The following is a 23,621-nucleotide window of genomic DNA, read 5'->3' as shown; positions in this document are numbered from 1 at the left end:
AATCGTGAGGAACTTTATCAAAAGCTTTCTGGAAATCATGAGGAACTTTATCAAAAGCTTTCTGGAAATCATGAGGAACTTTATCAAAAGCTTTCTGGAAATCATGCGGAACTTTATCAAAAGCTTTCTGGAAATCATGAGGAACTTTATCAAAAGCTTTCTGGAAAGAGCCAGAGCTTCCACTGTCTAGTTGCCATGGGAGAGATACAAAAAAAAGCACCTTTAAGAGCAACAAAGGTATGAGCTTTTTTGCCAAGAGTGTGTGTGTTTGGCTGGCTCATTATACCAGGGTTCTTCTGAGTGCAACAGGGTTTGTCTCCCCCTTTTCTCTGTATTCATGTTTTCATGATCTAGTTTTTCTCTGTACGAAAGCAATGTGAATGATTTAGATGAGGAATAACAAGCCAGTCAGGTGGATTAGGCTGAGAGTATGTGTCCAGACCAAGTTCACCCAGCACATTACGTCTGTTAAACTGGATTTTTAAAAAAAAACCTAGGCTTCCCATATAAGTATGCTGATACTGACCACTATACGTTACTGTCTCTGTATTCTTGCACTGTCTCCTAAGAGCTATTTCTCTGGGGAAGACTATAGTTTTGTAGACAAGCACATAGCCCTCAGTCTGTGTCATGGTGCCTTCACATGTTCTTGACTACATGAAGAAACTTATGTACAAAACCTCTCAATGCCCAGCTGATTCATGTTTTCCTCTGGGTTTTAGGCTTAAAAATTTCACCATGAGAGATTTCTTTAATGAATGGCAATAATACAGATGTAAGTTTGCAGCTTACAGATACACACCTGAACAGCATGCACAAGATTGCATACAGCAGACAATGTCTCCAGATTTTGATGCAATACTTCAGAGTATGAGGTGTCAGTTAGCAGAGACTGTTAAATAACAAAATATTGCAAGAGTGCTAATTTTTTAAACATGAACTATGAAGCTGCCTTATACTGAATCAGACCCTTGGTCCATCAAAGTCAGTATTGTCTACTCAGACTGGCAGCGGCTCTCTAGGGTCTCAAGCTGAGGTTTTTCACACCTATTTGCCTTTTTTGGAGATGCCAGGGATTGAACCTGGGACCTTCTGCTTCCCAAGCAGATGCTCTACCACTGAGACACCATCCCTCCCTTTAAAACTTTATTTAAAACATGTTTTATTTTAAGTTTTTTTTAAAAGCTTTAATTGTGTTTCGGTCCTTTATAAAGTTTATACCTCCAATACCTGGCATTATATTTTACGACAAACATGGCCCAGCAAAGTCTTATTTATTAACAAATGAGTTTGTCACCTCTAGCATAGATGACTGGGGAAGGCAATGGCAAACCACCCCATAAAAAGTCTGCCGTGAAAACGCTGTGAAAGCAACGTCACCTCAGAATCGGAAAGGACTGGTACTTGCACAGGGGATCTTTTCTTTCCTTTTCCTTGTCACCTCTGGATTAAAGTGCCTCCATAATTTAAGTATTTTAACTCTAGAATTGTCCTCCATTGTCCTCATTCACTTGGAAATGAAGAAAACTGCATAAACCCCTGATGATACTTTGCAGTCAAGGACCTGTTCTGTGGTCAAAATGTTTACTCGTGGATGAAAGGTTACCATGCAATGCTCCCTCTAAGCTGTGGAGTCCTGTGAGCAAAAAATTCTACTTTGTGAGCTACTGGCATTAAAGTTGTGAGCTGCTGCATAAATTAGTTTGCTCTGGGGCCATTTCTCCTGAGCTGAAACAAAAACATGTGAGCCAGAGGCTAAAAAACAGTGAGCTAGCTCACACTAACTCAGTTTAAAGGAAACTCTTGGCAGGTTTTCTACCTTTGTTTGAATTCTGGAGATAGGAGAAACCTGTCTGGTGGAAAACATTTAAATTCTATTTCATATCTCATTTTTATTATATCCATTACCCATTGGTCCATGAAGGGTGTGGCAAAATGTCATTTTAGGCTAGTGTTATCCGTGAGTTAGCAGAAAGAGGCTGTCAAACTCAAAGAAGGTTTGGGGCCTAGTCCCTTCCTCCTTCCCTCTTCCCTTCTGTCTGGAAGCAGCAATTCTGAGAAGGCCTCCTAGAGAGACAGAAAATCTTTCAGGCTGGTCTCCCAGATGGCTGCAGGAGGGGTAAACCAGTTCCTAGGCGGGAACTGGGTTTGATATTGGAGATTTTGGGAGGGGAAATGGTGGGTTAAAGTTGTGAGGGGAAGCTGACAGTCAGTTTGAGTTTGGGTTCAGTCTTGGAGATCAGTTAGATGAGAAGGTATGGTCAGGGCAAGTAAAATAATAGGGAGAGAAGGAGCGTTTTTCCTTCCTACTATGATTTGTTGCTTCTGTTCACTTTTTAAAAAATGCCTGTAAATAGTTGTATGTTGTAAATAAATGTTATGTTTGTTTAAAGTGGAGTCCCTCTGTACCACATTCCCCAACCGCCTTAGACCATGCTACCGTAAGAGGGGAATCCAGGGAAGGGGGAAGGCATGCAGTTGACAAGGGTGCCAAACCTCCAGGGGGTCTCCCGAAGAAGGACTTTGGTCTCTGTGAAAACCAGGTGCTGGGTTGGCAGAAAACCTTGACGGCAGACCTCAGAACTGGAAAGGGGGATTGGGAGTCCTGTTCCTCTCAGTCAGGAACCCCTAAATTGAGCAGGTGGTGGCAGTGCACCTAGTGGCAGGAAGATTAGCTCCCTCCAGGAGCTGGCAACCCAAAAGGGAGTTGACGGGACTGGGTCTGAAGGCTGAATCAGGCCGGTTCCGTCACAAGAGGGACTAGGGAAGGAATTGGGTCAATATTCCTCCCACTTGCGGGAAGGCTCACATCATGCTCTTTTTTGTCGGGGTTTATTTTCCTTTATTGGAATTAAAAGGGGTATGGGTTGGGTCTTTTTGGACTGAAAATATCCCTATTTATTCTCCTTTGTCTTTCTAGTTGGGTTGTTTTTGGTTGCCCCTGAAGCATGACAGAGTATGTTGGTTAAGGATGGAATGTGAAGGGTTTTGCCAGTTTGGTGTAGTGGTTAAGTGTGCGGACTCTTATGTGGGAGAACCGGGTTTGATTCCCCAATCCTCCACTTGCACCTGCTAGCATGGCCTTGGGTCAGCCATAGCTCTGGCAGAGGTTGTCCTTGAAAGGGCAGCTGCTGTGAGAACCTCTCCAGCCCCACCCACCTCACAGGGTGTCTGTTGTGGGGAGGGAGATAAAGGAGATTGTGAGCCACTCTGAGACTCTTCGGAGTGGAGGGCGGGATATAAATCCAATATCATCCTCATCCTCCTCCTTCTTCTTCTTCTATCATCTCTCCTATAACGCTCTATATTATCTTGGGATGGTAATCAGCCTGTCATTCTCTGAGCCACAGGCTGATGCCATAACACTGGAGGAAAAACATAATGTGTTCATCACCCATACATATGACTACTTTAAGTAGCCTCCTAGATCTTCGCTGGTGTTTTTGTTTTCCTCTGGAATCAGCAGAACCAGCTTCATAGCCAGAACAATGGAAGACCTCACCAACAGAGATGATGTGGTTCGTGACCTAATTGCAAGAGCTGAAGCCTCATGGAATAATCTGACTTACAGTACAGTCAGTCATGTAGGGATCTATCACCATCTTTAATAACTAAACCTCCCTAGAAGGAGAGCCACAACAGGAACATCTACTAATGGAGCCTGTAAGAGATCCATAGCTTGGCTATATAAAGAATAAGGCCTGGGTTTTGTTTATCAGAAAGAGGGTTTTGCCCATTCTTTTTTCATTTGGTTCTCAAAGAATTCAGGGAACAGCACTTCCCCTCCACGCACACACACATACTGCCTAATCTACAGGGAATTTGGCTTTAGGATTGGTCTCTCTCCTAGTTTCCGGAGGGTCCAAAGAGATCTAGTTATGTTACAGACTTGGCTAGTAGTCTGTGATGGTCGTCATGCTTACAGAGACATTTGAGTTGCTCTGGGACTACTACTTCTTCTTCCTTAGCAGAAGAACTGTGACTCCCCCTGAGTCCGTGCAGGAGGGGGCTGGGTTGCTGAGAGAAGACTGCAGTCTTTGCACTACCATATTTTTGGTGCTACCTTACTCAGGTAGGGCTGGTGCTCTGCAACCTGCCCCTGTCTGAGGAATCCTCCCTGCTTCACACTCTAAACAATCCACAAGAAGAGTGAAAAATGTAATCTGGGGAGAAGGAGGAGCTTGAACAGTATCTTTTCTGGCTCCCTCATGGGGAAGATGTGGCCTGATCTTACAGGGGCTAGACTTCCATCAACATTGCATGGTGAAGCTAGCTTGCTCTTGGAGGGAGGGTGAGATCTAGAAAATGGGGGCTGAGAAGGAGGGAAGGCACCTCTACCTTGCTCTACAGTGGTACTCCATTGCCCTGACTGCTCCCCTGCAGCCACGAGCACCAAGCATTCACCATCTTTATTGGAATGGTCTTCCCATTAGAATTGGCTGGTACCGATGAGGCATCCTCCAAGGTACAGCAGAACTGTGCATCATGCTCCTTTCGCTGCTTCAGCTTGCCTGCTGTTGGCTGCTCTTCTGCAGATCTGTACCCACTGGCTCGCACCAGGGAGTAGTCCCTTTTGGGGAGGACAAGGCAGTCCCCACCCTCCTTGTAAATCAAGCCACTGTTGGAAGGCTTTGTTGAAATTCTCCATGTTCTCCCATTGCCTCAGCCACTCTGCCCTCAAAAGTGGTGGGGAGTAGGCCAAAGGGAGGACTTGAGGTATAGAATAAAGAAGTAGGTAGAAAGGCATAGAAATAGGAGTATTAGGTGCCTTCTGTTAAGTTGTAGAGCCCTTGCTGAGCAGCTCCTACAAAGGCCCACTCTCCTTAATGAGGGAAGAAACGGAACTGAGGAAAGTGGATGGCCCCGCCCAGGAGACAGGAAGTCTGGAAGAATTTTAATCCTGCCTCTTTGATGTACAGATGGGAATCACCCATGTCAAGATACTCTTCCTTTCTCAGAGCAAAAATGGAAAGCCCACTTTTCAGCTCTTCAAATAGCCACTCTGGCATTCTAGACATCGTTTATCAGATGTTCCACAAGGAACATTATTTAAATACATTTGTAACATGCACCAATACATGTGTGTACTGTAAAGATTACCAGAAAAGCTACCCTTGCAGTTGTATGACTATCACCTTTTAAGACACTGAGCTTGAGTCCTCAATCTGAGGAAAGGTTTGGTCAAAGAATCTGGAGGAGGGACTTTGTGTGTGGCTGGGTGAGCCAGAGAAGGAGAAGAGCTGTGGGCAACCACAAATAACAGTTTGGGTAGTCAAAGTTTGTTAACCTCTGTAACCACTGCACCTGAGATACAAAAAATATAATTAGGGTTTGGCTGTAGGAGTGAGCTGAGATTCTAAATACTTGAGTCAATGTCACTGCAAATTAAAGACTTTTGTCTTTAAAAGCTGATATATAACAGGCTGCTTCTCTGTGTCCATGTTATGGTCTGCTTTGACAGACCATAGCAAAATACTGAATTAATTAAGTTAGAAAGAAGTGCCTGGAGATACAGAGTTCAGATGCACAAAAAAAATCTTTCCCCAGATTTTAAACCAGTAAGCTTGTCCATAAGCATAAACAGGGTTCACTCTCATAAAAGTCATCTTGAATTTCCTCTGTGTCATTGTTAAAATGGATATGAACTGCAGTTCTGTGTCCGAATATTCAGCACACAAAGAACCCACAAAGCACAGAAGTTGTAATAGTGGCTGATCTTGGTCTGCAGATGGATATGGATACATCTTCCTCATTGGGTATACATTAGGAAACTTGTGCACCTTAAAGACCAAATAAGACCTGTTGCAAACTGTTCAGGTGAAAGTCCCTGGAACAGATATTGTTGTTACATACAATGGTTGACGAAAGAGGTCAAGGCCCCAACTGCTCATGGGGTGCAGATAAGGCAAGAACCAATAAAAAATCCATTCCAAGTGAGTGAGGGTGAACTTGCCAAGTAGGAGAAATACACACTTAAACAGAACTGCATGGTGAAAATTGTTAGGTAGAGCTCAAATCCTAAAGAAAGTACAGAGTACATGATTTCAGTAAAAGTAGCTAACACCTGTAAAAAGCTAGGGAATCACAGGTTTAAACAAGATATTTAACTATTTAAGACAGATATTTAAGACAGAAATCCTAGGCCTCTGTTATGTCCCGGGAGGAAGCTGGTATTGAGCTTTGTAATAAATTCTAATCCAGCAATTTCACATGGGAGACTCCCCTAAAGTTCTTCGTTGGGAGAATTGTGACTTTTAGATCCGCAATAAATGCCCTGGGAGGCTGAAGTATTCTACCATTGGTCTCTAAATATATATATTACATATATATACACATCTATCTATCTATCTATCTATCTATATCACATTTTTGATGTGGAAAATGAACACAAACCAGCAGCCCTGGCACTAGGGGTTCTGCCGTGCCAGACAGAACCCCACTCCCCTACCCCTCCAAGGGGCTGTATTTGCAGGACCGCCCCTTGCCCAGCCCTGCAAACCTGACAAGAAGCTATCTCGATTCAGGTGGGTAGCCATGTTAATCTGAAGCATTAGAACAAATTTTGAGTTCAGCAGCACCACAGTTTAATTCTGGGTATAAGTTTTCGTGTGCATGCACACAGAAGTGACATCATCACTTCCGGCTTGGCCCACCCCTTGCCCAGCCCTATCCCACTTCAGAGGGAGCCAGACATGCACCACATCGTCCTTTCTTTGCTCAGATTGCTCGGAGTGAAGAAAGGATGATGTGGAGTGAAAGGGTCAGCGTGAGTGGGGAGGGGGTGCCTGCCTCCACCCCCGCAGTGAGGTGGCGCCCCAGACGGCTGCCTTCCTTGCCTGCTCCCACATGCCGGCCCTGCAAACCTGACAAGAAGCAATCTAGATTCAGGTGGGTAGCCATGTTAATCTGCAGCATTAGAGCAAATTTTGAGTTCAGTGGCACCACGGTTTAATTCTGGGTATAAGCTTTCGTGTGCATGCACACTTCTTCAGATACACTGAAACAAGACTTCCTCAAGCCTTATATATAGGTGGGGGGTATAGTTTCCAGAAAGGGCTAGTTAGAGTCAAGATGCATAAGTATCTGGGTGATAAGTATAGCTTAGATTGGATTAAAGCAGTCACTTATGCACCTTGACTAACTAGCCCTTCCCAGCAACTAACTCCCCCTCCCACCTATATGTAAGGCTTGAGGAAAACCATTTCAATGTATCTGAAAAAAAAAAATTATGCCCAGAATTAACTTCGTAGGTCTTGGAAAGTGCCACTGGACTTAAATTTTGTTCTAAGAAGAGATCTAGTTACCCTACGGAGAGAGCAAGAGGCCACAGTTGTTATATGATTATATAGCACTCATTTGTTGGCACCTTTCAATACTGTGGATGATATCATTTTGTGACATCACAGATATTGACATCAGGACCTCTGAATTGTGGGGTCACCCATGTTACATTCGTCTACTGAACGAAATCATGTGGAACTACGGGGCTGAGAGCCATCAAAATGCTGATATGCCTGGCTCTATATTACTTTAACTAATTCCCACCCCCATGCAGTGGTCACTGTCCTGAATCAGTACCTGACTGCAGAGGTCACAGGGATGGGCAATGCTAGGAAATGACCTACTGCTCCTCGTGGACTGCTCTTTTCATTGCACACAGTTATGCCAGTTATGAAGTAATGATTAAGAGCTTCAGAAGTTTATCTTTATCTACATGATACCTGCCTAGATACCCATTCAGGATTCCATTTATGTGCATCTGCAAAAAAAAGGCCAAAGAACCAGCAGAGTTTGCAGGTTTGGGACCCCATAAAACATTTCTGCTCTGTTACAAAAGGATACTAACTTCTAAAGACAAAAAGTTTGGCACCTGGGTGAGGTAGTCAGTGAGCACAGTCAGGCAGCAAAAAGAGCAGAGTTCATAGAAGAGACAGTATTCCTTGCTTCTGAAGTCCCTTCTTATGCACACTCAAACATAAAAATACAAAAATACCAAAAAATAAAAAAATTAACTCCCTGCTTTAAAAACATTCTATTTATACACAATGGCAGCAGCATCAGACAATCCAAACTATAGTTTCACAAGCACACAGTAAGACCAAAAAAGTGTCTTGCACAGATTAACTCACCACGTGCAAACTATATGTCACATCATATATGAACAGCATATTATGGAACTGGCAGTATAAAAATTGTCTTCTAAACTTCTGCCATTTTAGAGGCAGAAAACAATAAGGCTGATGTTTTTCAGGACCAGGGATGATTGGTGAATCTATGGCAGAGAACTCAAAACCCAGGCAGTAGAATAGCATAGCCATGGACTACACATCTTCCTATACTGCTAGATATAGAGTAAATGAGGAAGCCAGACCTGACCTCTTGAAAGGAATGAGGTCCAAGCCAGACACAGGAGTGCTGCAGCAGAAGCCAGAATTTCTCCCACCAGTGGCACAGGCAAACACAGCACATACGCATGCACAAAAAATGTAAAGAAAATTAAATGGATGGGCAACTGGATAGAAAACCAGCTTTCACCTCCCTAAGTCAACAATGGAAGGAGCAGATGCCCTCAAACCACAACTACAAAATAGAACCACACTGAAGGGGGCTGCATATTACCAGCAAACACTTGTTCTGTGAAACAGTTTAAGAACACCACATATAAATGTTAGCACATTCTAGTAGGGATTGCATGCATTTCTACAATTCACCAACAAATATTTATCCTTACTACAGCATCAAAACATATACATTAAGGATAAAATCAAAATGGCAACACAGGTCATGAAATCCTCTCTATCTTTAATTCAAAACAAGTCTCACAAAATACAGCTTCAATAATACATTTAGGATCCGGGTGTCGGCACTTGTGTCTAAGATATGTAGCCATTAACAGTGATGTGCATTTTTGCATAAATTAAAAAATGTATCAGTATTTTTTAGGGTATATTTGCTTGTCTAGCGTACTGGTAAGTGGCCCTGAAAAACGATGGAAGTATTCAAGGCCAGCATTTTAAGGTTCCTAAGATGGTTTTTCTTCAATTGTACAGTGTGTCGGAGTTGGTGTCATCTTGCCTGGTCTTGGTTTTGGCTTGCCAGGTTGGTTTGGCTTAGATTCTCTGGCTTGACATTGGCTCTACAGGGATTGCTGTTTCTGTTTGTGGAGTATTTAGCCAGTGGTTGCTTGTTCTTGTGTGTCTGCCTATCAGCTTCTTTGCCCTGGAGAAAGCATAGAATATCCTCCCCCCAGTCCCAGGAAACTGTGGAGACAAGTAGGATGGCTGGGGGCACCTTGCTCAGAGGCCCATAGAATTGGTCCTTTGATGCTATACTTCAGGGGTGACCAACAGTAGCTCTCCAGATGCTTTTTTGCCTACAACTCCCATCAGCCCCAGCCATTGGCCATGCTGGCTGGGGTGATGCGAGTTGTAGGCAAAAAACATCTGGAGAGCTACCATTGGCCATCCCGCTATACTTGAAACTTGGGGAAAGGGCTCCTTTGGTTGACAGGCACCATAGTTGCCTGAAATTTTAGTTGAGTTTATTTAATTTCTATCCCACTCCATTTCCTGCAAGTAGGACTCAGGGCAGCATACAACATATAATATACACAGCACTTTTTTTGAGCAAGAACACACAGGAACACAATTCCAGCTGGCTTGGTATCAGGGGGTGTGGCCTAAAATGCAAATGAGTTCTTGCAGGGCTTTGTTCTACAAAAAAGCCCTGAATATACATAAAATAATAATAAAATACATATAACACACAGTTCAATCAGATGCCATCATATGTCTATCTCTCAATTAGCTGGGGTGGTTGATAAACAATTCATATTCTACTCAGAAGGAGGTCTTAAACTGGAAAGAGGAAAATATAAAAGGAGGGAGGAAATCTGGGAGGCCACTGATTTCCACAACCGTTGCTGTCATCAGCCATATGCCAGACGGAACATCTGTCTTACAACCCCTGCAGAACTGAGCCAAATCCTACAGGGTCCAGATCTCACTAGGGAGAGAGCTCCATAAGGTGAGGCCAGGACCAAAAAGGCCCTGATAGAGGACAGCTGGACCATTTTGAGACCAGGACTACCATCAAGTTGGTACCAGTTAAGCATAATGCTCTCTGAGGGGCATATAGAAAAAGGCGGACCTGTACATATGATTGTTCCAGACCATTTAGGGCTTTGAAAGTAAATATTAGATACTTGAAATTGATTTGGTAATCAATCTGGAACCAGTAAAGCTGTGTCATTTGCTTGAAAAACAGCCACTCCAGCCCTCTGGAAATATTCATCATAGGAAATAATGTATCTGAAAAATCTCAAAACTAAAAAACCTGAACCTAAATAGCAAAAGAATATTGGCAGATCTGAATCACCCAGCACACTAGTCTTTATGCCCCTCCCAAAATCTGAACCAAACAATACCATTTTTTTTCCAAGTGCACATCCCTAATTGTGACTCTCCAAAACAAAGTTCACAAAACTTGGTCAGCATCTATACATGCACAGCAACAGATCTTTGGGGGATTTAACTGGTTTGTATTTCAATGGCCAGAACTCTTCTATGTCAAACTGCCAACAAGGTGAAAATACAACTACTGGGGGGAAAGAAAGGGGAACACCCAGGGAATGGCACTAATGAGCTGCTGGCAACACCTAAAAAGAACTTTGGATTTATAATGAAGGTTGCTTCTACCTGAGGTAGAGGAAGACATCCTGATGTTTGAGTACTCCTTCTTCCACAAGCCCTGGAGACAAGATATTAGGTCATTTTCTTCCTGCCCTGAGGAGTGGAGTATCTCCAGCTCAGAGGTTTCCAGACCTTTCCATAGAAAACCATGAAGTGAGCCATCATTGTTGTTGCCAACAGGACCTAACTAATGGTATGAGGCCAGAGAGCCAACCCCACTTCAAAGAAGAACTAACATTCAACTATTAACAGTGGAAATCAGTTTAAGATAACTGAGAAAAAAGGGCTATTATCCACAAAGCAATCAGATTCCCCTATATCAGGGTGGGTCCAGGATGTCCTCCTCTACCTCAAATAGAAGAAACCTTCAAGGTTAAGTCCAAAGTTCCTTTCACATTTGAGGAGAGGAGGAGCCTGGGATATTACAAAGCTTTTCCTGAGACAAGAGGGCAGCCCTGTGTCTCAGTTCCTCTCATACCACTTGTTGAAGCAGTTGCCACCCAAAGGCTGCATCAGCTGCTGTATATGAATCCATTTTGTAATGGCCTATGAAGGCAGATTCAGCTGCCCAGGGGGCTGCTCTATGTATCTCCAAAATTGATGTGTTGGGGATTGAAAGATGGCTGTGATGGCTGCACTCCAGTTTGAGTGGGCTGTGATTCCTTCCAGAGGTTTAAGCTCTTGAGAGGAATAGGTCAAAATAGTGCATTCTTTCCGCCACCTACTGAAAGATGCTTTAGATATCTTCTTGCCTTTGGCTAACAGACTATCTGATCTCCTGTTAGAAGACATATGCTGCATCTAAATACATAAAGGCTTTTTGCACATCCAAGGTATGCCAATTCTTGAGGTATGTTGGATTAGGATAGGAGCTACACCTCCTGAGACCTGTGAAACACAGCATTCACCTTTGGGATAAGCAAAGGATCCAGACACAGAACCACCACACCTTTCTGGAGAATGCAGAAGCCTTTCACTATAGAGTTCCCAATTCTGAAACTCATCTGGCAGAGGTGATGGCTGTAGAAACTGGCATCTTAAATGTGAGGAACCTGAGTGATACATCTTGCAGTGGCTCAAATGAAGATTTTGTAAGTGCTCGGAGACCACATGAAGTTTCCAAGGAGAAAATCAGTGAACTACTGGTAGGCTGAAGAGTGCAGCTTCTCTGAGGAAATGCTTGACGGCTTGGTGGTTTGAGAGAGGACTGCCCTCAACTGGAAGCAGAACTGAGGCTAGAGCTGCTGCCTGTCTACACAACATGTTAGTTCTAAGCAGGCCTTGGATTCAGTGGGAGCTCACAGGAGCACAGCTCCTGAACCTTTCCGAGAGTTCCAACTCCTCCTTCTGAGAGTTCCACCTCCTTGTCCATTGAATAATAGGTGCAGTTGCATAACAATCCCTGGATGAGCTCCACCACCTATTTTTCTACAAAATGACTCCTGGTTCTAAGGCCCTGGTAAGTATCCAGAAAGACTACCTGGAAGAATTGGAAGCATCCAGGGAAGTTGGACTGACAATGCAATCAGGTCTGAAAACAAACATGGAGCCAGGAAGATCACTTCTGCTCTCTCCCACGTCAGTTTGTTCAGAGCTTTGGAGATCATTGGGATCAGAGAAAAGGTATATAGCAGACCAGCCAGCCACATGGAGCAGAGCACATCTGTCTTTTCCACTTGTGGTCTTCTTGCTGAGGGGAGAGGTGGAGAGATCTACATAAAGCTGAGTGAACCAATGAGTCACTTGAATAGTGCCTGGGACAGGGACTGCACCTTTTAGTCCAAGCGAATCTGGCTGAGCCAATCAGCTTGGATACTGGAGATGAATTTTACGGAATTTTATATTAATATTAGGTAGTCTTTCAGATTATTTAATTATGTTTTGTGATTATGATTATTGGTTTTCCCTCTTGTTATTAGTCTATTTTGGTTTTAAATTATTTGTAATTTGTTTTCCATTTACTGTCTTGTTTTATCTTCAGCTTAAGCCCATTGGTCAAAGAAGCTAACAAACAAAAGGAAAAGGACCACTTCATTATCAAGGCTGCTTCCTGTTGAAGCTTCCAGGGTCATGTGCCTCCCTGGCAATTGACATGGGCCTTGGCCATGGTGTAGTCTGTTTGACCACAAACATGAAGGTGCCAAGATGTTTTCAGGGAGAATTTTAGCACCAGGAAAATCATCCTGAGTTCCAGGAATTTAATGCTCATGGTCTGTTCCAAGACCAGCCATGTTCCTTGGACCTGGCCCAGAGAGCAGTGGACTCCCCATCCCAAAATGTTAACATTTGTGGTAATCAATAGGCCCATCTCTAGATGGATCTCTTTTCCTTTTATTAGATGTGAAAAGACAGTTCACCAACAAGGGAATTCCTTAACTGTGGATGCATTGACTCTCAACCTCAAGAGCAGCCTGAGGACAAGTGACCACTGGTGAAGAAGTAAGAATCACTGAAGGTCCCTGGAGCCCACTCAAGCCCATGGGACTGTGGCAATGACTCCAATCCTGGAACCCAGGAGCTGGGTCAGAAATATTAGGTTCATTGATCCTGAGGTAATGACAAGATTTCCTGCACTCTTTTAGCTTTGCCACCTCCTTGCCATCACAGTGGGGGCCATAGCCTTTGAGGAAATTTTTATTGAATTAAAACTGGCATCAGACATGAAGGCTACAGCGGTAGCACTGAGCTTCCGTGATAAGCCAGAGTTTCCCTCAGGAGTTTGCAAAGCTGCATGATAGAGCTCATAGCCATGAGGGAGGTAGGAGCTGAAGCTCTAATGGTACAGGGTGCCATCAATTCATGAGCTCTGCCTCACTTTTTCAGTCCATTCCTCCTTGACTCTTTTAGGGGGGGGGGGGAAACAAGGAAATGGAAAGACAGAACCCAAGATTTGAGGCATACTGAACATATCTGTGGCCCAGTCCTCAGGCTCTGAATCTCCCATGAAGAGGAATGAGGAGCTGCAGAATCTTTAGGGCCCTGTACAGCAGTGGTCCCCAACCTTTTTGGCACCAGGGACCGGTTCTGTGGAAGGCAATTTTTCCATGGACCGGGGGTAGGGGTGGGGATGGTTTAGGGATGATACAATTGCGCACTTTATTTTGGTGTAAGGTTAAGTGCACGGACTCTTATCTGGGAAAACTGGGTTTGATTCCCCACTCTTCCACTTGCAGCTGCTGGAATGGCCCTGGGTCTGCCATAGCACTCATAGAGTTGTCCTTGAAAGGGCAGCTTCTGGGAGAGTTCTCTCAGCCCCACTCACCACACAGGGTGTCTGTTGTGGGGGAGGAAGATAAAGGAGATTGTGAGCTGCTCTGAGATTTGGCGGGGAGGGCAGGATATAAATTCAATGTCATCGTCTTATTATTATTATTACTACATTGTAATATATAATGAAATAATTCTACAACTCACAGCCCAGTTGCTAACAGATCACGGATGAGGACCGGTCCATGGACCGGGGGTGGAGACCCCTGCTGTACAGTAATGGCGGCAACTCATCTTAAGAAAAGTCTGAGGAGGGTCTTCATCTGATATTTCCCCTTCCCAGACTCTTTTAACCCAGACTCTAAGTGCTCAGAAGCAGCGTTATAAATCTCCTCCTCCAGATGGGGAGACCTTGGGGATGCAGCCCAGGAGGATGGGAGAGGAGAGATTTTTTGTGCTGCATTTAGTAGGCCAAGAAGATTTTTTTGGTGATCTGAATCTGGCCCGTAAGACACTCCCTGGCCATCTCCCTTGCCTTTTAGGTGAGCTGAAGGCCAATGATGGGGAGGGGGCATCTAAAGAGCCATGTCTCTTCTGCCCTGAGACTGCTCTCTTCTGACTACCTAATTATTAAAGAAGTTGGTCAGTCACTGATGAAAAACCCACAGCAGCAACAAAGGCATCTCCACTTCCTCGTGAGGGGCCTAGGGAAGCAGAATTGAGCTGTGCGCTCTCCACCTCTTGATCACAGATTCAGGCAGGTAGCCATGTTGGTCTGAAGCAACGGAACAAAGTCTGAGTCCAGTGGCACCTTTAAGACCAAAACAGGAGTCAAATGGCACCTTTAAGACCAACGAAGATTTGTTCAGAAGATAAGCTTTCGTGTGCTCTAAGCACACTTCATCCAACGAGGAACCAGGTACAGTGAGCAGAGCTACATATAGCTGATAGGCAGTGGTTTAGAATGTACCATTTTGCATTCTAAACCACTGCCTACCAGCTATATGTAGCTCTGCTCACTGTACCTGGTTCCTCGTCAGATGAAGTGTGCTTAGAGAACACGAAAGCTTACATTCTGAACAAATCTTTGTTGGTCTTAAAGGTGCAACTTGACTCATACTTTGTTCTACTGCTTCAGACCAACACAGCTGCCCACCTGGATCTACCTTTAAGACCAATAAGGGCAATTCTGCCACTGGACTCAAACCTTCTAACATCTGTTTGTTAACTGTTGTATTTGTATGCTCATCTGTTGTTATTCACAGGTCATACCAGCAGCTTTAATCCAATCTCAGTTGCACTTATCACCCAAATTATCTCCCAAATCACCCAGTAATTTATGCATCTTGACTCTTAATCCTTCCTGGCAACTCACTCCCCCCACCTATATGTAAGGTTTGAGGAAGTCTGTGTTAATATATCTGAAGAAGTGTGCATGCGCACGAAAGTCGATACCCAGAATTAAACTTCCTTGGTCTTAAAGGTGCCACTGGACTCAAACTCTGTTCCACCTCTTGAATAGTTTGCATTTGTGCTGCAAGGGAAGTGGCAGCTGAGGCAGACCGCTTGCCAGCTGCTGCAAGAAGACGCAGGGATTTTGGCGCCAAAGATCTCACAGCAGGCTGAATTGCTTTTGGTTCCAGCTTGACCCTCTTTTGTTTGCTCTCTTGTTGTCATTGGGAGCAGCGAATTTACACCTTTGCGTCTGCAGCCCTCTGTTGTCCAGTATGATGACCCCTAAATCATCTGCTAATATGCCTGCCATTTCAAATGCAAAAGACATAGCCCCAGGGGTTTATTTTGAGAACAGAAGTGGAGATGGGAGGACAAACGAAAAGTGCCCCACCCCCTTTCTCTCCTTTCCAGTTACAGCAACTGAGAAGAAAAACACAAAGTAAGGCGCATGAGAGAAAAGATGACCTAAAGAGGAATTTGGAGGCAGAAAAAAGGCTAAAAGGCAATCAGAGCTCTTCTAAGTCCTGCGTGTGTAAAGGAGACAGAAAAACGTAATTGTATGTGTACAAAATGATTTTTGATGATTCTGTTGTATCTATTTTAACATTATCTATTTTAAGTGTTGTCAGCCGCCCTGAGACCAATAGGGGATAGAAATAAACATAAATAAATAAATAATAAATTAAAAGACCTGAAGAAGGAAGAAGAGCTGGATTTACTCAGAGCAGCTTCACTTGGAGTTTCAGAGTGTCTTACAATCTCCTTTCCCTTCCTCTCCCCGCAACAGGCACCCTGTGAGGTAGGTGGGGCCGAGAGAGCTTTCAGAGAACTGCTCTTGAGACGACAGCTCTAAGAGAACTGTGACTGACCCAAGGTCACATCAACATCTGCATGTGAAGGATGGGGAATCAAACCCGGTTCTCCCAGATTAGAGTCTGTGCACTTAAATCTTTTTACAGCAACAGATTTATTGTATGTGGCCACTGGCTGTCACAACACAAGATAAATGCTATATCATAAAAGAGTAGTCAAACAGAAATAAAGAATGGTCCAGAAAACATGCAGAACAATGGGTTAAGTGAATTCCAAAGTTAAATACATTGCTAAAATATTAAAGTAAAAGCAATTAGGTTTAAACTGCTAAAATATTAAAACACCGTAATGCTAAGATAGTAGCTAACTATTGCTAATCACTTAATCACTACACCAAACTGGCTCTCAGGGGGTACTCAGAATCCTCTCCTCAAGAAGATGACAGCAAGAAGATGACCTACTTATCTTGCCTCCAAGGATTGTGGGAGAAGGAGCACCCAAACGTAAGGAAGGCCTCCTCTCCTCAAATGAAGCCCACAGTACCTTTGGGGAAATGCAATTAATACCACATGGAGAATAGTAAGTATTGAAGTCACATGACCATTTCTATACAGCCATATTAGTGTTTTTTTCCCAAAAAAGAAGATCTTTCTTAGAGCAGTAAATGAGCATATGTAATAAACAGAGACACACTGGCTTCCAATGAGGGGAATTTTGCAGAATTTTGTACATTCAGGGAACCTTTCAAAACAGCTGTAGAAAAATGCTACATGTTTGTGTCAGAGGATCTGAGGACAAGAGTTTATACACTAGGCATGGACACGAATCGAAGCAAAAACTGCAATTTATGCTATAAATGGCCAATCCACGGTTCATTACTAATTGTTTCGGCAAATGGTGCCGCACACAAAATAAAAACAAAATGGCTTGGTTTTTTGGTGGTTTGTTTGTGTTATCAGCCGGGGATCCTCCTCACATGTCACAACATGCCTGGATGATGACAGTACCTTGAAGTGATGTTATCATGCTGGGCATGTCGTCTAGGGTTGCCAAGTCCAATTCAAGAAATATCTGGGGACTTTGGGGGTGGAGCCAGGAGACTTTGGGGGTGGAGCCAGGAGACATTGGGGCGGAGCCAGGAACAAGAGTGTGACAAGCATAATTGAACTCCAAGAGAGTTCTGGCCATCACATTTAAAGGGACAGCACACCTTTTTAAATGTCTTCCTTCCATAGGAAATAATGAAGGATAAGGGCACGTTCTTTTGGGGCTCATAGAATTGGACCCCCTGGTCCAATCGTTTTGAAATTTGGGGGATACTTTGGGGAGAGGCACTAGATACTATATTGAAAATTTGGTGCCTCTACCTCAAAAAACAGCTCCCCCAGAGCCCCCGAAACCTCCAGATCAATTCCCCATTATACCCTATGAGAAGACGTTTCCCTCTCCACCTCCCTCCCCCCCCCTCCGTTTCTGGGAAATCTGATGCAGGGGACAGAACTCACTCACCTCCAGAGGTGCAAAGGCACATGGTCCTTTGGGGGCGTGGCTGGGCTCCCCTCCCTTCACCGGCCAGCTGACTGGGGGCGGGAAGCAGCCTGAGAAAACGGAAGAGCTCTGGCTGCTGCGATCGGGGCTGGGTGGGAAGGGCTGCCGTTCTCCCCCTCCCCCCCCCCGCTTTCCCTTTTATGGCCAGCGGGAGGAGGAGGCTCCAAATCGGGGGTCTCCAGGCCTAGCGGGGGATTTGGGACCCCTAATGTCGTCAGAGGAGGTAGGACATTCTATCACTTGGGGGAATCTCTATGGTTATCATAGGGTTTTTTTTTCTGAAGTGACAGAGCATCTCGCCACCCAGCAATGTGCCTGACACGATAATGTCACCTCCAGGTGACGTCATCGCACCAGGCACATCAGGGCACACCTGTGCTTTCTAGCCCTCTTGGAGGTCATTCCACATTTTCCCAAACGGAACGAACCACAAATTGTTCAGGAAATTAAAAAAAAATACGAAACAAAACGAACCACCAAACTGGGTAACCCAACAAACCACAAAATGAACCACCGTTTTTTCATTTTGTGCCCATCCCTATTATACACCTTTTGAGAAGCCTCGAGGGTTTCTGGAACAGTTTGAAAACCCAGTAGTCTAAGGCACTGGTACTCAAATTGTGGGCTGGGACCCAAAAGTGAGTCATCATCACCATCAATGTTTAATACGGTCAAAGACCCATCAAATAACAACAACAAACAACACATAACATCCATGTAACAAAATTTACAGCCCAATTTAAAATCGGGCATACAATTTCCAAAAATTTTCAAGTCTGGAAAATTAGGCTTAAAATAATTAAGTATTTCCACCTATCAGCTGTTTCTGAGGTCTTATGGCCTACACTGTAAATGATGCCACCTTTAAGATAATTTTCAGGTCTCTCTCTGCTAAAAGCTAAACGCTGATCTAAATAAAATCTGATGTTTCTCCCTGGGAACTGGGAGAGATCAGCTGTTTTGCCTATTTTACTAAGTAGAGTGTACAGATGAGGTCAACAGCAGAAACAACTTTCCACCAGTCACTTAGCTATACAGGGTTGGCAGGAAAGGGAAAACCTGCAATAACTGTATTATCTGTGAGAACACTCGGCTTGAACCATCCCACTCAAAACTGATTGGCTTTCCAGAACACGACATAGCAAAAGCTGCCAGAGTGTGGCCTTGGAAACGTGACTGCAGTAAAACAGAGACTGAAATCAGTTTTGACTTGTACCCTTTGCCTAGGAATAGCTACACAACTGGGAGGAGATGCAAAAAAAAAAGAGAGAGTTTTAATAGATGACACTTACCCCCTTGCAGGATCTAAGGCGATTGCTCTGGGTTGATCCAATTCTTGCCAAAACAAAACTTTCCGTAAAGATCCATCTAAATTGGAAACTTCTATCCGGTTCGTTTCAGAATCGGTCCAGTACAGTTTCTCACCCAACCAATCACAAGCCAGACCATCCGGAGATAAAAGCCCAGAAACCACCACGTTTTGCACACTCCCGGTTTTGTTGAATTCTGTCCGTTTAATGGCTTCTTCACTTACATCACTCCAATATATCAAGCCATGGGCAAAGATGAAGTCCACTGCGGCTGCATCTTCCAAGCCACCCACCACAATCGTGGCATTCTCATTCCCCTGTGTGGCGTCCACCAACCGCAGGTCACGCCGATTTGCATACAGCAGCAGCGGAGAAGCTTTGAAAGAAGAAGGCAGCATTTAGTCAGGGCACAAATCACAACAAGCATACGTTATTACCATGTAAGTGACCAACCAGTTAATAATCTGTGGATACTGAAGAGCTCTTATAGATATCTTTTTCGAATAAATTGGTAGAAATCTCAACAGATAATCACCATCCATACAAAAGTAAAGAGGCTGCCCACCCCAATTTTGATAATGCACGTGGCAAAGCCAAGAGTTCTCCACAGATAAACTGGGGTTCTTGATGTACCCAGGGGACTCCCCGGTGTTCAGAAAAAAAATGATTTGGTAAATTAACCAGAGGAAACACAATGCCCTTATAGCAGCGCCCACCTCACGGCCTCACTGGATCTCTATATTTTCGTCTCTTCGGGGTATTTTTACTTGTTCTGTTGATGGGACCCCAGCAGCTTTGTTTATTCTTCCCACAAAATATATAGGCTCACGAGAACTTTAACTTAAACCACAGATTTATTGTAACAAAAAGTCTTAACTGGGGATATGGGAGATATTTACACAGGTTTATTCTTTGTTCAGTTGTTTCAAGCTTACAGTCACTTTTACTTTCTTGGATCTCTCACAGTTACACAGTTCACCGTTCCCTTTAACTCACTCTCCACCTCTAGCCAAGGTCTGGCCTCTTGGGATTGATGTGTCTAGTCTCACCCCTCGACTGGAGTCTCTCCTCTCAGCCCTTCTTGGTGTCTCAGACCCACATCCACTCCCTCAACCTCCTCACTAGATCTTTAGAGTAGTTTCCTGGTGTCTGTGACCATTCTGGTCTTAACTGACTCACACACACACAGCCCTCTTGGCTGGTTTGGTCCAGCTGGCAGTCTCTGGAAGACTTCCCCGTCTCCGTCACAGGATCAGCTGCCCTCTCAGCCCTTCTGGCCGGCACTAACTGACCCTCTCAGTCTCTGTCAGGTCCCCACTGACAGACTTCTCTGACAGGCCTCCACTCTGTCAGACTCCAACTGACTGAACTCCTGCCTCAGCAGTTTCTCTCACTAAACTAACTTTTTTTTCCCTCCCTGAGAGCTCAGAGCACTTTGCCCCCACCCTCAGGTCACCTGACGCAGCCCTGTGCGTCTTCAGCTTATGCTTAACCCATTGCTTTCCGTCACATGTCCCTCCCCCTTTTGAGACATTGCGCAAGGCGAAAGGTCTCAGCCTTTTGCTGAGCAATGGGACAAGGGCACACTTGCTTGGGTTACACTACGTTATAACACTTTTGTCATAATACCAACTTCAAAATTATATACATTCTTCCTCAGTTATACAGTCTAATACTCTTTAACATTACTATACAAACAGACTTTTCTTTTTAAAATTTTACATTCTTCTTGATAGTGCATCTGCTATCACATTTTGCTTCCCAGGGATATGCTGAATGTCAAAGTTGTAATCTTGGAGCTGTAAACTCCATCTTATCAGTTTGCTGTTCGTATCTTTAACCTGGTTCAACCATTTCAGGGGAGAATGATCTGTACACAGTGTAAACTTCCTTCCCCATAGGTATGGTTTCAATTTACCTATTGCCCACACAATCGCTAAACACTCTTTTTCAATTACTGAGAGGTGTTGCTCTCGGTCCAATAACTTTCTACTTAAGTACAGAACTGGATGATACAGTCCTTCCTCTCCTTGCTGACTTAATGTTGCACCTACCCCAACATTAGATGCATCAGTAAAGAGGGTAAACTCCTTTGAAAACTCTGGAGTTTTCAACACTGGCTCAGTGGTCAGAACCACTTTCAGATGTTCATACGCTTGTTCACACTCTGCATTCCAGATTACTGGATCAGGGTTCTTCTTCTTCGTGCACTCACATAGCGGTGCTGCTATCGTGCTAAACTCAGGTATAAACCTCCTGTAGTATCCTACTACACCCAAAAACGCTCGAATTTGTTTCTTGGTTTGGGGTCTAGGCCACTCATGTATGGCTTGCACCTTTCCCCAATCTGCTTTGATCTTACCCCCTCCTAGCACATGCCCTAAATACTTAACCTCGGCCATGGCTAGTTGACACTTAGATGCCTTGATGGTGAGACCCGCATCTTTCACTCGCTGTAATACAATGGCCACATGCTGCAAATGTTCCTTCCACGTAGCACTGAAAATGGCAATATCATCAATATAGGCAAGTGCAAATTCTTTCAGTCCCACTAGCATCTTGTCAATTACTCTTTGGAATGTGGAGGGAGCATTCCTTAACCCAAATGGTAACACAGTAAACTCAAAGAGTCCCTCCTTGGTTATAAACGCTGTTTTCTGTTGATCTTTTGGATCCATAGCTACCTGCCAATAACCTTTTGTCAAATCTAAGGTGGTAATAAAATTGGCAGCTCCTATTGTCTCGACTAACTCGTCTATGCGAGGCATTGGATACACATCCGGTACTGTTATTTTATTCAATCTCCTGTAGTCCACACAAAACCTCATAGTTTTGTCTGGTTTGGGTACTAGGACTACAGGTGAGGCCCACGGACTTTCTGAAGGTACAATTAAACCCAGTTGTAACATCTCTTCTACCTCCTGCTGTACATACTTGGCATTCGGGCCAGTCACTCTGTATGGTTGGAGTGCTACAGGCCTCGAATCCCCTGTGTCAATCTTATGACACGCTAAGTTCGTCTTCCCTGGTACATCTGAAAAGATTGTTTTGTACCCTCCCAATATTGTTTGTAATTGGGCTCTCTGTTCTCCATTAAGAGAAGGGGCGAACTGAACCTCCTTAATGGTTTCTTCCTGGGATATTTTCCCCCAACCCGACAATTCAGTTCCCTCACTCACTCCCTTCTTTGCAACTAAAACCAAATTACCCCTGTCAAAATAAGGTTTTAACATATTTACATGGAACACTCTACATTGTTCCCCATCTTCACTTAAGTTCACTACATAGTTCACGTTGGAGACCTTATGGGCGATGGTATAAGGTCCCTCCCAGGCCACATCTAACTTGTTCTTCTTCCTGGGCTTCAACACCAGCACTCTGTCTCCTGGCTTGAACTCTCTGTCTCTGGACTTGGAGTCGTACCACTGCTTCTGCCGTCGTTGCGATCTTCTCATGTTGTCTGCAGCAGCCGTCCTCACCTCCTGCAGATGCTGTTGTAGTTCGTGTAGGTAAGAGATGACATCTGCCTCCTGGATGTCCTCGTTCCCGGACCACGCCTCTTTCAGAACATCAAGGGGTCCTCTGGCTTGCCTTCCATACAACAGTTCAAATGGACTGAACCCGGAACTTTCTTGGGGTACCTCCCTGTACCCGAAGAGCAGGTGTTGCAACCTCTGGTCCCAATCGTTGGGATGCTTGTATGCGTAAGTCTTTAGCATATGGTTCAGGGTGCCATTAAACCTTTCATTGAGCCCATTTGCTTGTGGGTGGTATGCAGTAGTGGTCACATGCCGGATTCCACAAGCTCTTAACAATTCTTGCATCACATTTGACATAAATGTGGTGCCTAAATCAGTCACCATCTCTTTTGGAAAACCCAATCTTGAAAACACAGTCAATAGGGCTTCCGCCACTGTCTTTGCCTCAATATCCTTAAGTGGAACCGCTTCTGGAAACTTGGTGGCATAATCTACGATGGTCAGGATGTACTTGTTTCCCCTTCTGGTCACTCTGGAGATAGGACCAACAATATCTACTCCTATCTTCCCAAAGGCTTCTGTGACTATAGGGACTGGCTGTAATAGACCCTTAGTTTTGTCTAGAGCTTTCCCCACCATTTGGCAGGCCTGACACGATTTGCAAAAAGCCCTTATGTCCTTGCCCATATTTGGCCAAAAGAACCGTTCTTGCACTCGGTCCCTTGTCTTATTGATGCCAAGGTGAGAGGCCATGGGTGATGCATGAGCCAAATCCAACACTTGCATCCTATACTTTCTTGGCAGGACTAATTGCTTCTTTCTTTCCCATACTATGTTATGTTTTCTTTTTAAGGCCACCCGGTATAGTTTCTGGTCTATCACTTTAAATTGGCATGGGTGTTCAATTGTGATCTCATTATCACTCACCCCAGTTCTCTGCCATAGTTCCTTCAGGCTGTCATCTTGTTGCTGCTCTCTGAGGAATTCTGCAGCAGGGATGGTCTGCAACATTGTTTCCTCTTCTTCTGCTGGTTGCTGTACCAACACCTCAGGCAGGGGCTGGGGTCTGCTTCTTGTAACAATGTTTACAGGATTAGCTTGCTGTCTCTTTAATTCAG

General features: G+C 44.3%; 1 protein-coding gene across 2 annotated transcripts in view; it reads right to left on the bottom strand.

The window, feature by feature from the left end:
• The window catches only part of LRP6 (LDL receptor related protein 6), a 146,220-nt gene that overhangs the window by 102,504 nt on the left and 20,095 nt on the right, over window positions 1-23,621 (bottom strand). For both annotated transcript variants that reach the window (XM_060254397.1, XM_060254398.1), the window contains exon 2: window positions 19,007-19,400. In XM_060254397.1, the coding sequence (XP_060110380.1) occupies window positions 19,007-19,400 (394 nt within the window). The remainder of the gene's footprint in view (window positions 1-19,006; window positions 19,401-23,621) is intronic.

The sequence above is a fragment of the Heteronotia binoei genome, chromosome 14 (genome assembly GCF_032191835.1).
Source record: "Heteronotia binoei isolate CCM8104 ecotype False Entrance Well chromosome 14, APGP_CSIRO_Hbin_v1, whole genome shotgun sequence".
NCBI classification, from domain to species: domain Eukaryota; kingdom Metazoa; phylum Chordata; class Lepidosauria; order Squamata; family Gekkonidae; genus Heteronotia; species Heteronotia binoei.
Note: the sequence above shows the minus strand (reverse complement) of the source record. Positions and strands in the feature narration are given on the sequence as shown.